The sequence below is a fragment of the Sturnira hondurensis genome, unplaced genomic scaffold (genome assembly GCF_014824575.4).
Source record: "Sturnira hondurensis isolate 20B ecotype Veracruz unplaced genomic scaffold, ASM1482457v3 Scaffold0008196, whole genome shotgun sequence".
Classification (NCBI taxonomy): Eukaryota; Metazoa; Chordata; class Mammalia; order Chiroptera; family Phyllostomidae; genus Sturnira; species Sturnira hondurensis.
The window spans coordinates 7,573,638-7,585,639 of record NW_028080827.1 but is presented as its reverse complement, the minus strand read 5'-3'; the positions used below and the strand labels follow the sequence as shown (position 1 = coordinate 7,585,639).

The 12,002-nt window shown below is 43.0% G+C and overlaps 1 protein-coding gene across 2 annotated transcripts in view; it reads left to right on the top strand.

Annotated features, from left to right (window-relative positions):
• The window catches only part of ONECUT1 (one cut homeobox 1), a 39,949-nt gene extending 28,635 nt beyond the window's left edge, over nucleotides 1-11,314 (top strand). For both annotated transcript variants that reach the window (XM_037054669.1, XM_037054668.1), the window contains one exon: nucleotides 4,304-11,314. In XM_037054669.1, the coding sequence (XP_036910564.1) occupies nucleotides 4,304-4,596 (293 nt within the window). In that variant the 3' untranslated portion in view covers nucleotides 4,597-11,314. The remainder of the gene's footprint in view (nucleotides 1-4,303) is intronic.
• The last annotated feature ends 688 nt before the right edge of the window (nucleotides 11,315-12,002 follow it).

Genomic DNA, 12,002 nt, shown 5'->3' with positions numbered 1-12,002 from the left:
ATAATTCAATACTGATCTGTCTACCTGTGAGGGCTTGTCTCCCACAACTTTCCTCCCGCATGCACCCTTGCCCCACTAATTCCCACCTGCCAATACTTACCAATCTTTCATGCATGTTGTTCCCCCTGCTGGGTATGAGTTTGTCCCCCCTCACTCACCAGCAAACTCTCATTTATCCTTTGTAGCCCAGCGTAAGCACCTCCTCCTCTGTGAAACCTTCCATACTATCCTCAAGCAGAGGTACTATCCTATATACTCCTTTTCTACTCTTTCTACATTTGTTTACATGACTACAAGAACGACCTCTTTAAGAGCAAAGTCTGTGTTATATTCATTTTTCAATGTGAATGAATGGATCAGCCATGTGCATCAGTACTGTATAAAGCTGTGTCTACATGGACTGACTCAAACTAACTAGAGTTTTTGGTATAATCAGCTGGGGTTTTTTTTTTCAGGGATTTTATCAAATTGTCCAATGAGGGCTGTAGGTCCCTGTGGGGAGGGATGCTACTTGGGGAAATTCAGCTGGTTTGGTACACACAGCTCAGTGCTCTGTGGTTGCATAAATTCTTTCTATTATGTTGATGCTGTTCCCTCATACTGGGAAAACGATGTAGCCAGTGACCTAAGGCAGCGGTCCCCGACCTTTTGGCACCAGGGACTGGTTTTGTGGAAGACAGTTTTTCCACTGACCCAGGGATTGCAGGGCAGGGATGGTTTCGGATGATTCGAGTGCATTTCACTCAAGCTCACTCCCTGCTCTCTGGCTCAGTTCCTAACAGGCCTGGACTGGTACCAGTCCACAGCCCGGAGTTTGGGGACCCCTGACCTGTGGGATGTGTTCTCAAAGGTGCCATGTGGTCTGACTTGCCCCCAGATCTATTTTTCGTGACTGAGGTCTCCCCTCATGTTCATTCTGAAACTCTTAACCTGTATTTTCTGTGACTGAATCAGTGGTTCCTTCAGTGGGATAAATACACTGTAAAGCCTGGGTTAGCTGATACACCTACAGAAGAGAATTTCTACATCTCTTTATTTTACCCCTTTAAAAATTTCTATATTTTGTGTATGCTTTACCATGTGCATAATATAGTAAGTAGCACAGTAACACAAGTATATAATTTATAAATAAATAGTATTAGAGAGTATACACTGAAGTATATTCGATATTTTTAGAATGATCACAGAGGCTGCATCCTGCCAGAGCTGGTGAACCATCTCCTAAGGAACTGAGAACCTGGAATACAAAGAGCCAGGAGGTGGAACAGAAGGCAGCAATGGGCCAGGGAGCCAACAGGAGATCCGAGGGGTTATGAAAGGGCAACAGTCCCCACCTGCTGCACAGGCAGATGCCCCACCTGCCTCTCACTGTGGTTGGAACTCATGTCAGAGTATAGCCACCAGATACAAAGATAGTGGTGGCTGCCCCAGCACGCTCCAAAATGCTCCAGAATGCATGGGGGGGGTGGGGGCGGGGGGGTATGAGAGGCAGCAGTCTGATTGGAGTCAGGGCACAGGAGCCTGGTCTTAAAGTTGCGTTATCGTAATCAGAGCACTGTTTTCACTTGGGTTGTATGGTCATTTGAGGATGCTTGTCAGACTGATTGATGGTGGAAATGAGAAGTAGAGGGGAGGGTGTTGTTAGCACTGCAACCTATAGTGCCCTTTAGGCAGACGGCAGCCAGTGAGCCACACTGAGCTAGAAAGAAGAGTGTGGCATCAGAGATGAGGAGGGACCCTGCTCCAGCACCAAACCCCGGGGCCAAGGACACATGGAGATGATGCTCTGCATTAGCTCTAGCAGCCAGGAAGCAGCTTATGATATAGGACCAGGAGGCATGATACAGAACAGACCCAAGGGGTGTGTACGATATACTATTACCGAAAGGACCCCCCCACCAAGTTCACTATGCCCGCCGCCGCCAAAGGAAAGACATCTCTTAATGCCAGAGATTTGTGAAAAGAAAAGGAAATATCTATTTAAAACTATACAGACTTAGAGTAGTGACTTAGTGTCTTCATTAAAATATTAAAGTCCTTTAGGATACCCACAGACGCACACAGTCCTTCCTGCCCTAATCTGGGTACCGTATCTCAGAAAAAGAAGCAGAAGTCCATGATTTGTTCTCCCAGCACCACCTTGTTCCATGGTCCTGCTCCATGTGTCCCTTCCCCCAACTCAAACCTGTCGGCGGGGGGTGGGGACGGGGAGGACATCCTATGTATTTTTCTAGTATTTCCTGGACGCCTTGAGTTCCAGACCCCATTAGAAATCCCTATTTGTCCCCCCCACCCCCCCGCCTTGGCTGCACCCTGTTACATGATAAGGGGGGGGACCTATAATAGACCACTGTGTTCTATTATTCTGGGTTCTATTGCCTGCTACCAATAAGAACTGTGATTCCCAATGCCAGAGTCTTATGAAAAGAAAAGGAACTATTCATTCAAAAGTTACACCAGTTTAGAATGATGGTGAAATTCTACCGTTAAATCTCATATCCTTTAGAAACAAACAAACAAACACCCACAAACACAGTGTCCTGCCTCTTCTTGCCAAACCAGGCCAGTTAGAGGTACCATCTCTCAGGAAAAAAAATAGAAGTCTCTAGCTTAGCTGGGCAGATTCCCGTCTGTATTCCAGCTTCTTCCAGTCGCCCATGCCTGGCTGGGCCCTGCTCTTAATCCCAAACTGAATCCTCCTGGTGGGCCAGCGGGGGTCCTTCTGCATCCTTTCGAACTGTGTGGCCAAGACCCCTCACAGCCCCTACATCCTGCTTTTCCACTCCTTTCAGAGCTGCACGGTTGAGCCCTCCCATGGCTGCCTGTGTTTGAAACCCGGCACGGGTCTTGGGTCTTCCTCCGTAACCCCACTTCTGACTCCTCCCACGCTGGGTTACTTCCGCCAGTAGTCTGGCCTTTCCCGCCTTTCTCGGCTACCATTGTTAGTCCAGGCAGGCTTGGTGGAACCACCTCCGAGCCTCTTTTGCAGGCGCAGCAACTGGGGGACCACTGCCCAGCTGCACCCCAGGTTAGAGTCACGCCCATGTCCCTGGCCTCCAGTGTGGCTGGCACAGCTCCCTAACCTTACTAAAACATTGGCCACTACTTTAAATATGCAAAATAACTCTCAAGGGCTCTGCTCCACTTCCCCTTCCCCCAGCCAGGTTGTGGAGGCTTTGGGATTCTTTTTTTCTATATTTGGGAGCAGAGGGTTCTCTGGTTCAGGGAGACCCCAGTCCAAACACTCCAAGTTCTGGACCTCATTCCACACCTGTTACAGACCTTCTCAATGGGAGATGGGTTAAGGGCAGAGAGGCATTCCAAGAGGAAGTCTTCGCTAAGGGCAAAAAGGCACAGAGACACCCCAAATGTGAATATGCTTAACCAACATGACAGGTTTCATCTGGAAGGTGAAGAAGCAGCCTTCTTTGCAAGTCCTGGCTCCATAGTCAGTGGAAGGCTGTTGGCTACGCATGGGAGGACGCTCTGTGCAGTTTTCTTAGGTACAGTGTTTCCTGGAAAGCAAAGATCAGAACCCAGTGCAATTTCTTTTTATTTTCAGACTCTTGATTAGGCTCTTAGTGTGCTACCAGCGGCAGACTGTGCACCCTGTGAGGGCCGTGACCACTTCAGCTGATCAGACTTTGCATTTGTAAATCACTTCAGCTAACATTAACTTTTTATATACTGTTTCCTATATCCTTACCACAACCCAGACAGGCAGGTATTCTTATCTCCATTTGGCAGTTGGTAATTAAAAAAAATTCAGATGATGAGTCTTTCGCCCAAACCCTGTATCCTGCAGAAGAGGACTCTGAGACCCAGGAGGTCCACTGATTCACCACAGACAAAATGCAGATACTGTCAAAGCCTCAGAGCCAGGACTCGCAGAAGTCCACCTCCTCCCGATTCCGCATCATCTTTTTACACTTCCCCCCAGCCCACCATGTTGCTAAAATCAGAGACCAGCAGACAGAAAATGGACATGAGGAACAGCTAACACATTTTATTGGCTCTGCCTTTCCACTTTTTTAAAACAATTTTTTAAAGATTTTTATTTATTTATCTTCAGAGGGGAAGGGAAGGAGAGAAGGAGAGAAATATCAATGTATGGTTGCCTCTTGTGAGTCCCCTGCTGGCAACTGGCCTGCAACCTAGGCATGTGCCCTGACTGGAAATCGAACCGCGATCGTGTGGTTCACAGTCCCGCGCTCAATCTACTGAGCCACACCAGCCAGGGCTGCCTTTCCACTTTTGATTCTCCCAGGCAGTTGGTTCTAACAGCTCCTGTGTTTCTTTACAGCATGCAAAAGGAAAGAGCAAGAACATGGGAAGGACAGAGGCAACACACCCAAAAAGCCCAGATTGGTCTTCACAGATGTCCAGCGTCGAACTCTACATGCAATATTCAAGGAAAATAAGCGTCCATCCAAAGAATTGCAAATCACCATCTCCCAGCAGCTGGGGCTGGAGCTGAGCACCGTCAGCAACTTCTTCATGAACGCGAGGAGGCGGAGCCTGGACAAGTGGCAGGACGAGGGTAGCTCCAACTCCGGCAACTCATCCTCTTCATCAAGCACTTGTACCAAAGCATGAAGGAATAACCACAAACTAAAACCTCGGTGGAAAAGCTTTAAAGAAAAAAAATTTTTAAAAGACCAGGACCTCAAGATAGCAGGTTTATACTTAGAAATATTTGAAGAAGAAAAAATTGTTATTTATAGTCCAAAGAAACCAAAGACTTAGCTCACCTGCGTTCTAACTTTGTTCAGAGACACACACTTCAGCGGGGCGACGACTTGGCAAGAACTGTGAGCAGGAAAACACCACTGGATCTTACACCTTCAATCCATGGTCATTCTCACTGTGCTTGGCTGTTCTGTGGTTTGGAGCATAGTGGTATTGAGCCATCAGGTGGACATCTTCCGAGATCAGACATTCTCATCTGTTCCACCATGCCACGAAGGTGTCTGGTGTCTCAGTACTTGTGTGTATGGGTGCGTGCGTGTGCACCCATACACACCACCAGTGGCTGGGGACTTAGGCAGGGCCGGTCTTGAGGAGGGGTTGTACTGTAGGAGTGCAGCCAGCAGTGTGGGGCTGTCTGAGTTCATTGGGTTTGGAGTGTGATTTCGCTCGTCTAGCCTATTGTTTGAACCTGCCGGGCCCGCAACCTAAATGCAGATTCAAACCCAGCAAAGAAAATTTGAATGACACCTAAACTAGTGCATTCTCTTTGTTTGTTAAGGAATGTTCAAATGTTTTTTAAGAAACGAAACCAGAGTCCATCAATTAAAAAAAAAAAATCACCTAGGTACCAAAGAACACACTGAATATTAAAGTGCAGGTATTTTATTGCAATGATTTTAATAACCAAAGCTATTTTTACACAAGATACTATGTAAAGTTATACGTGTGAACTGATCTAGCTGTAATACACATGCCACATAGAATCATGACTATTATTTATGACTCTTGAAGCATTTGAAATATTCGTTTTCAGAACTGGCAAGAAAGAATGTAGCTTCAGGGAAGCAATTAATACCCTAACAGAGAGGTCGATGCAGCATACATTACACCCAGATGGCACACTCCCTTTCGGGAGCCATGAGCGTCACTTCAGTAGACATATGACGTGATTCCAGAATCTGTTTATAGCTGAGAAAACCTGGGCGTCCTTCCAAAGTAGGATCCCATTTTGTAAACTGGAGAACGAAGTTTCACACAGTTGGTTAATAAATTAGAAAATTTGTTCAAAGTAATGCTTTTTTAGTAAAAAGACCATGAGGTAAAGGACTGCCCACTTAGGTATTTGACAAATACGCTTTACACATTTGACACCAAATACCCTTTAAAATGCTTTACAGACACTCACTGTGAGTAGAACAACATTATTATTAACATGAACGATTCAATATCTGTGATCATTCTAAAAATATAACCAAACCATTTTTATTGCTAACCCCAGACATTTTATAAAGACTTGGCATCCATAAAAATAGCAGGTACAACCAAGAAATGGTGGGAGGTAGACAAGCCAGAGCCCCAGTGGGAGATGAGACTTTGGGTCCCAGGGGTCTTAGGCTGTTTATTTTAGCCTCCAAATGTAGGTTTAATGTAGCATAGCCTCCAAAGCATACTACATTCTCTCTTGCTACTGCATTAAGCTGGAAATTTTATAACATAGATTCTACTTTCTAACAGGGACAGATAAAAACTAGACCTCAACCTCCAAATATAAAAATTTAAATTTCTGTTTTCCCAAATCACTTAACCAGGGTCATAGAAATCAAAGCAAGAAAGAAAACAAAAGAAAAACCACCAAAAGATAATACCATGGTACTAGTAGTACCTGAATGAGTCACTTGATTTTGACCCTAAATTCTATCTGAATTCCATTGAATTGTTACTCATATAAGTGGAAGTCTTTTGTACTATTAGGTAAAGAGCTGGGTATTCTTGGTTAGTTAGCATATCTAACTAGAAATATAAAATTAAATATTATCTCAACCATACGTTGTTTACTGAGATTCATTAACCTGCTAAAGAGAAAAATTTAACCATCTTGAAATAAAATCTAACTCCCTAGGATCAAATCCCAGCACCTTGTCTAGGTCTAGAAGAGGCGGGCACCTGGAGAGATGAGGCGAAACCAACGAGCCATCTGTGTGTCTGCTGAGGACAGGAAATCAACACATACTTCCCCTTTAATGAAACAGCACCTTTGCCTTGACACATTCTATTTTCTTTATCTTGACTAAATTCCAGCTTAAAAATTTCCCTTCTAAATATGGCACAATTACAATTGAGCTATTAAAAGAGACAATTTAAATGGTCACCCTCCAGATTTGCTGAAAATTTAATCTTGTCAATGACATAAACTAAAAGGAAAAAACTAATTTACATTTTTTTTCTCTCTCTAGGAATAGAAGGGGCCAGGAGTACAGCTATATAATGTATTTCTATTTAGGAGGGAGGAAAGCCTTATTTATTTAAAACATGAGAATTTTAAACGCAGGGAAATTCAAGCTGTGTCTACACCTAGTCTTACCAAATTCAATACCCCAGGAAAAACCAAAGTTGAATTCAGACAACCATGTTTTTTTGCTTTGTTTGAACACATAACCATCTCAAATTAATCTGATTGCATTTTAAATTTTCAACCAGTTATTTTAGTACTGTGTAGACACAGTCTCAAAGAATATTATTACATTTTAAATATTCTCACCATAATGGTTTCTTGAAAAACAACCAGTGATTCTATTTGCTAACACCAAAGATAATTTTCATACCAGCATTGAATGTGCACCCATTATGCAATTTCAGGGCGTAGAGATATATTTTCTCATAAAGAGATGCACAAATCCGAGCCTGAAAAGCAATTTTTTTACTTGACTATTTAAGCATCCTCCCAACCTCTGCCTCTTAGAAATCATAATGGACAAACAGCTTCTCTCAAGCAATACACTTATTCTGTCATGTATGACTGATTCTGTTTTGCTTCTGACTTGTCACAGAGAAAATGCTTCCATTCCTGCTTCACATAGCATTGATTTATGGTTCAGATTCTAAACCCTCCACAACCGAGCAGGTCACGCGCCATTTAGTCACCCATCGTTTCTCGGTCCTTGAACAGAATTCACCTAAAAAGACATCTCATTCTTCTATTCATATGTTTCTTTATTCCAAAACTGCACTTCAAATGATACATTTGGGGTTTTGTTTTGTTGTTGTTGTTTTTAGAATGGAAGTTAGACTGTTTGGGGCCATAGATCATTTATGTCCTCTCACAACTAGAAGCTTCCCTGAGAGGGAGCCAAGAGAAAGAGTAGGAAATCTGGACACCCCAGAAGCTCAGTAAATGTTCAGGTAAAACAATTCTGAATGTCAGGAGCTGAGTGTTCCAGTCCTGGATGTAGCAGGAATAGACCCCAAACACCAAAGAAAATGTGTGGGGAAATTCAGAAGTTCTAACTGAACATGTCAGTCACTCTCCCTCCTGCCCCCAAAAAAGCATAATTAAGTTTCCAGGAAAAAAAGTAAAAGCACTATGTTACATTTGGACTCATGCCCTTCCCATTGCTACCCCAGGTGAATGACCGATCTTTGCAGATTAAATGCAAACTGTACTATACCAAAGAGTCCTAGGACATTTTCTCATGAGCTATAAAGGCGTTTTCCCTGAAAGAGGTTCTCCCTTCTTTGTACATAAAGCATGAAAACTATGCATTTAGCAAACAAAGAGAAAGCACTTCTCCCTTTCCGATCTAGTTGTTTAGGGTGCATTCAAACACCAGAGGCCATTCTGAGATGCCACTGGCCTTCTGGGTTATTCCTGTGGTGTGGTTAGCTTTACAGTGCATTTGGTAACTATTTCCTAAATAGGAAGGACAAAGAAGCAGAAGGTAAGAAATAGCTACTTCCACGTGTAAAAAAAAAAAAGTGTAAAGATCTACTATTTATAGTGTGAACCAAAGACGCTACCTCACTCGATTTCCATTGGTGATTTTAATCACATTGATATGATACCAAAGATATTTTCATGCACGGCCTCAGTCTGCAGAGGGAACTCCACCCCGTCCCTTCTCCCACCTCCCGCCCCCCCCTCACTCTTCACTCAGTGTGTAAACTTGTCTTCATTCTTGATAATAACGATACGACGACAACAACAACATTAGGAAATACTACTCTTACTACTGCTAGTTCTACTTGTAAATCTCTAGGCAAACATGTTGCAAACTTTGTAAACTCCTAGGACGAGTGCCTTGCTTGAACCAAAGTGTTAAACCGCTGTTGACCTCTCTCACCTTATACTCTTTGAATACCTCAGCCTCTTAGGAAGGCCACTAATGAAAAAAAAAGAAGGAATAATTATTCACCGTGGTGCTTTTTCCGTGCAACCATGCAATGAAACTTTCTTTGATACCAAAGGATGACTTTTCCCTCCCCAGTTTCTTGCTGATAAACCAAAGCTCCTCCTCCTAGTCCCCCTCTGAGACCCCCCACCTCACGGAGTCCCTTCCCCAGGCAGGCCGTGCACCACTCTTACCAATTCCTCCAAATACCTCATAGTGATGACGTTTTAGGGTTACGTTGTATAGAGAGTTTATGTGATGCGGCAGAACTTACTAGTTTGATGATTGTTAAGGTTACTTTTAAAAGAAACTTTATAATTCTTATTTATTTTGTAGCTTGTACGTTTGAGATGTCCGCCCCCTCCCCGCTTCGGTTTGGGGTTTATTTTCTTGGCAGAACTGCTCCGTTGCTCAAGGAAGACTTAATTTCTGGAGACATTCCCCACGTGGGTTAAGGGTTGTGTAAAAATGCAAGAATGGAATAAGAAATGCTTTTCACTTTGGTGGTTACTTATGAAGTTTTTGTGTTTCGTAGTAAATTTGTTTCCACAGGGTAAAAAAAAAGTATATATATATATATATATAATCTCTTTTTTGTGAAACTGTTTCCTATTTTCTCTATAATGTGCTGTGATTTTTAATTTAATTACATTTTATATGAGCTTATTTAATCACTGCTTTAATTTATGACCATGTAGTTTTTAAAATGTATATAGTAGAATCCAAATGGCCAAAGCTTTATGTTACACAATCTTTTTGTTCTCGATGCTAAGATGAGCTGAAGGCAAGAGCTTCTCTTAACTGCAGGGTGTATCTTTCGCTTTTTCTTAGCAGGCACTTCCACGCGTGTTGTGAACACTGCCAGCCCCCCCCGCCCCAGAAACCTGTACATGCCAAAGTGGGTGTTTGAAGGTAGTCCTTTTTGTCACTTAGAAAGAAGAAAGGCATTATTGTTGTTCTTCCTTTAACTTATTAATTTTTTAAAGAAAAGATTACTTTGCAGGTTAGACCTGAAATTCCAAAGAATTTAACACTTGTTTAATGTTCCAAAGCACCGGCATCTGTGAGAGACTTTGCTCCTTTTTTTTTTTTTTTTTAAGCCATTCACACGGGTATGAGAAGTAAAGAGTGCGAAAACTCAAAAAGACAAGCTAACTTGAATTTGGAAATCCTCTGAAGTTTCCCCAAGTTTCTGAATTGCTTCAAGGCCGGGGGCAGGTCCTGAGGACACAGTTCCTTCAGCAGAGCCAAGAGGAGTGTAGAATGGCTCCACGCTCTTACAGAGGAAGCCGAGGCCCAGGGGCAGCTGACCTGGCCCCTGCCCCTCTGGCCAACCCATGGAAAACACAGAACGTGATTGCTCAGCCCCGGTGATCAGTCAGGTTTAAGGGCGGTGTTTCCCAGTGACACGCTCTGCCCCCATGTCTGTTTCTCGCAATGTGCCACTCACAATTCCCACCCCCGTCTCATCCACCTGCCCATCTGGGAGGATTCTCCTCAGATGTCCGAGTCCCCTGGTGAATGTATCCCAGCCCTATTTGAGTTTGTCTCCTCTCACGCATCTTACCACTAGTTTGCTTTCGGTGCAGCGCAGATGGTCCCTGCCTCAGGCCCCCTCTGCCCTTGAGGCTGTTCGGGCGGGCACTTGTCCCGGCTGCACTTTGGATCTGCACACCCAGAATTCACCGATTCGTGGCACCCTCAGAAGACCCAGTGCCCATGATTTTGTTGTATTTTCCTGAAATAAGTTGCTTCAACTACATGGCATAAATCCCTAAGTGTAAATACTTTTCCTCTCAATACCAGAAATTTATATGATTTTCTTTGGCAGGGGTGTTTTGGGGTGGGGAAGGAAAGGGAGGGCTTAGACTTTGGGTCAAACGTTACATTTTCTTAGAAGCATTTTTATACTCCTTATGTGTTTTAGTCGGGCAATAAGTCTGCTCTGAGTTGCAGGATCATTCCGTGCTCTGTGGGCAAGCATGGACAGATTTGTTTTTAATACGATCGCTGTGAGGTGAGTCACAGAGAGCCCCGGAGAACCGTAGAGGGAGAAGACTGTCCGTCAGCGGGGAACCGCTGCACAGAGTGGTATTCGTGAAGTCACAGTTCCTGTTTCTCTGTTAGTCTGGATTTTTCATGGTACGTTCTGCATTTATTGCATAATCTTTATGGGCTCATTTTAGATATGCCGTCTGAACCACGTGACAAGTATTTTTTAACAAAATAAACTTTAAAACATTGTCTTCCACTTGCTTTGGTAGTCGTCTTCATACTCCCTGTGTTTCTTGTCCCTTTTGAAGTCAGCCCCCCCCCCGTCTCTCTCACTTAGACTGTCCCTTCACTGTTGTTTGAGTATGACGCAGTTTCCCTGTTCAAGTTAGCTTGATGGTTTATTATGTAAGGAGGGTGCCTAAGACAATCATCAGGTAAAAATAAAAAAATAATAAAATGGAAAAAAAAAAAGATCAGTAGAGTAGAAAATCTTCCAAGAGCAGAGGGAGTTCTTCCTTAGCAATAGGGGGGAAAAAGAAAAGGTAAATACATAATTAAATAACGAATTAATTTAAAAACTTAACCATGAGGGGCTTAGAAGATTTTTGATAAAAGAAAAATGTTGCTGTCATTTTCTTTGTCAATTAGAAAGCAGTGGTAGCTTCTACATTACATCTATGTTTCAGACAAACTGATTATTGTACCCAGTTATGGTGGTTTGCGAATATTTTGTCTCTCTCTTTCTCTGTCCAATGCTTCTTCTGTATTTTTGTGTGTAGCAACAAAAAGTGTAATGCATTAGGCATTATTCCGGTTTGTTTATGCGTATTTCCTGTACTGCATTAAGGTTTCTTTCTCTTTTTTTTTAAGCTTCGCTACTGTTCTCACTTTATGCCGTGCAATATCATCTGCTGTGTTTGCTAAGCAAAAAAGAAAAAAAGAAAAAAAAGCAAGTGATGATGCCATCATGCTTTTCAGTGTTAAAATGTTTCAGCATTTATGTAGTCACCAAAATGTAGTAAATAAAATGTTGGATTTTCCAGCACTTTAAATTTAGACAATTCTCGCTTCTTTTGTTTTTATTCTCTGTGTAAACCTCAGCGAGTAGCTCATGGATTTTCTTTGGAGGAAGGGCGAAGCTGAGAGGACAAC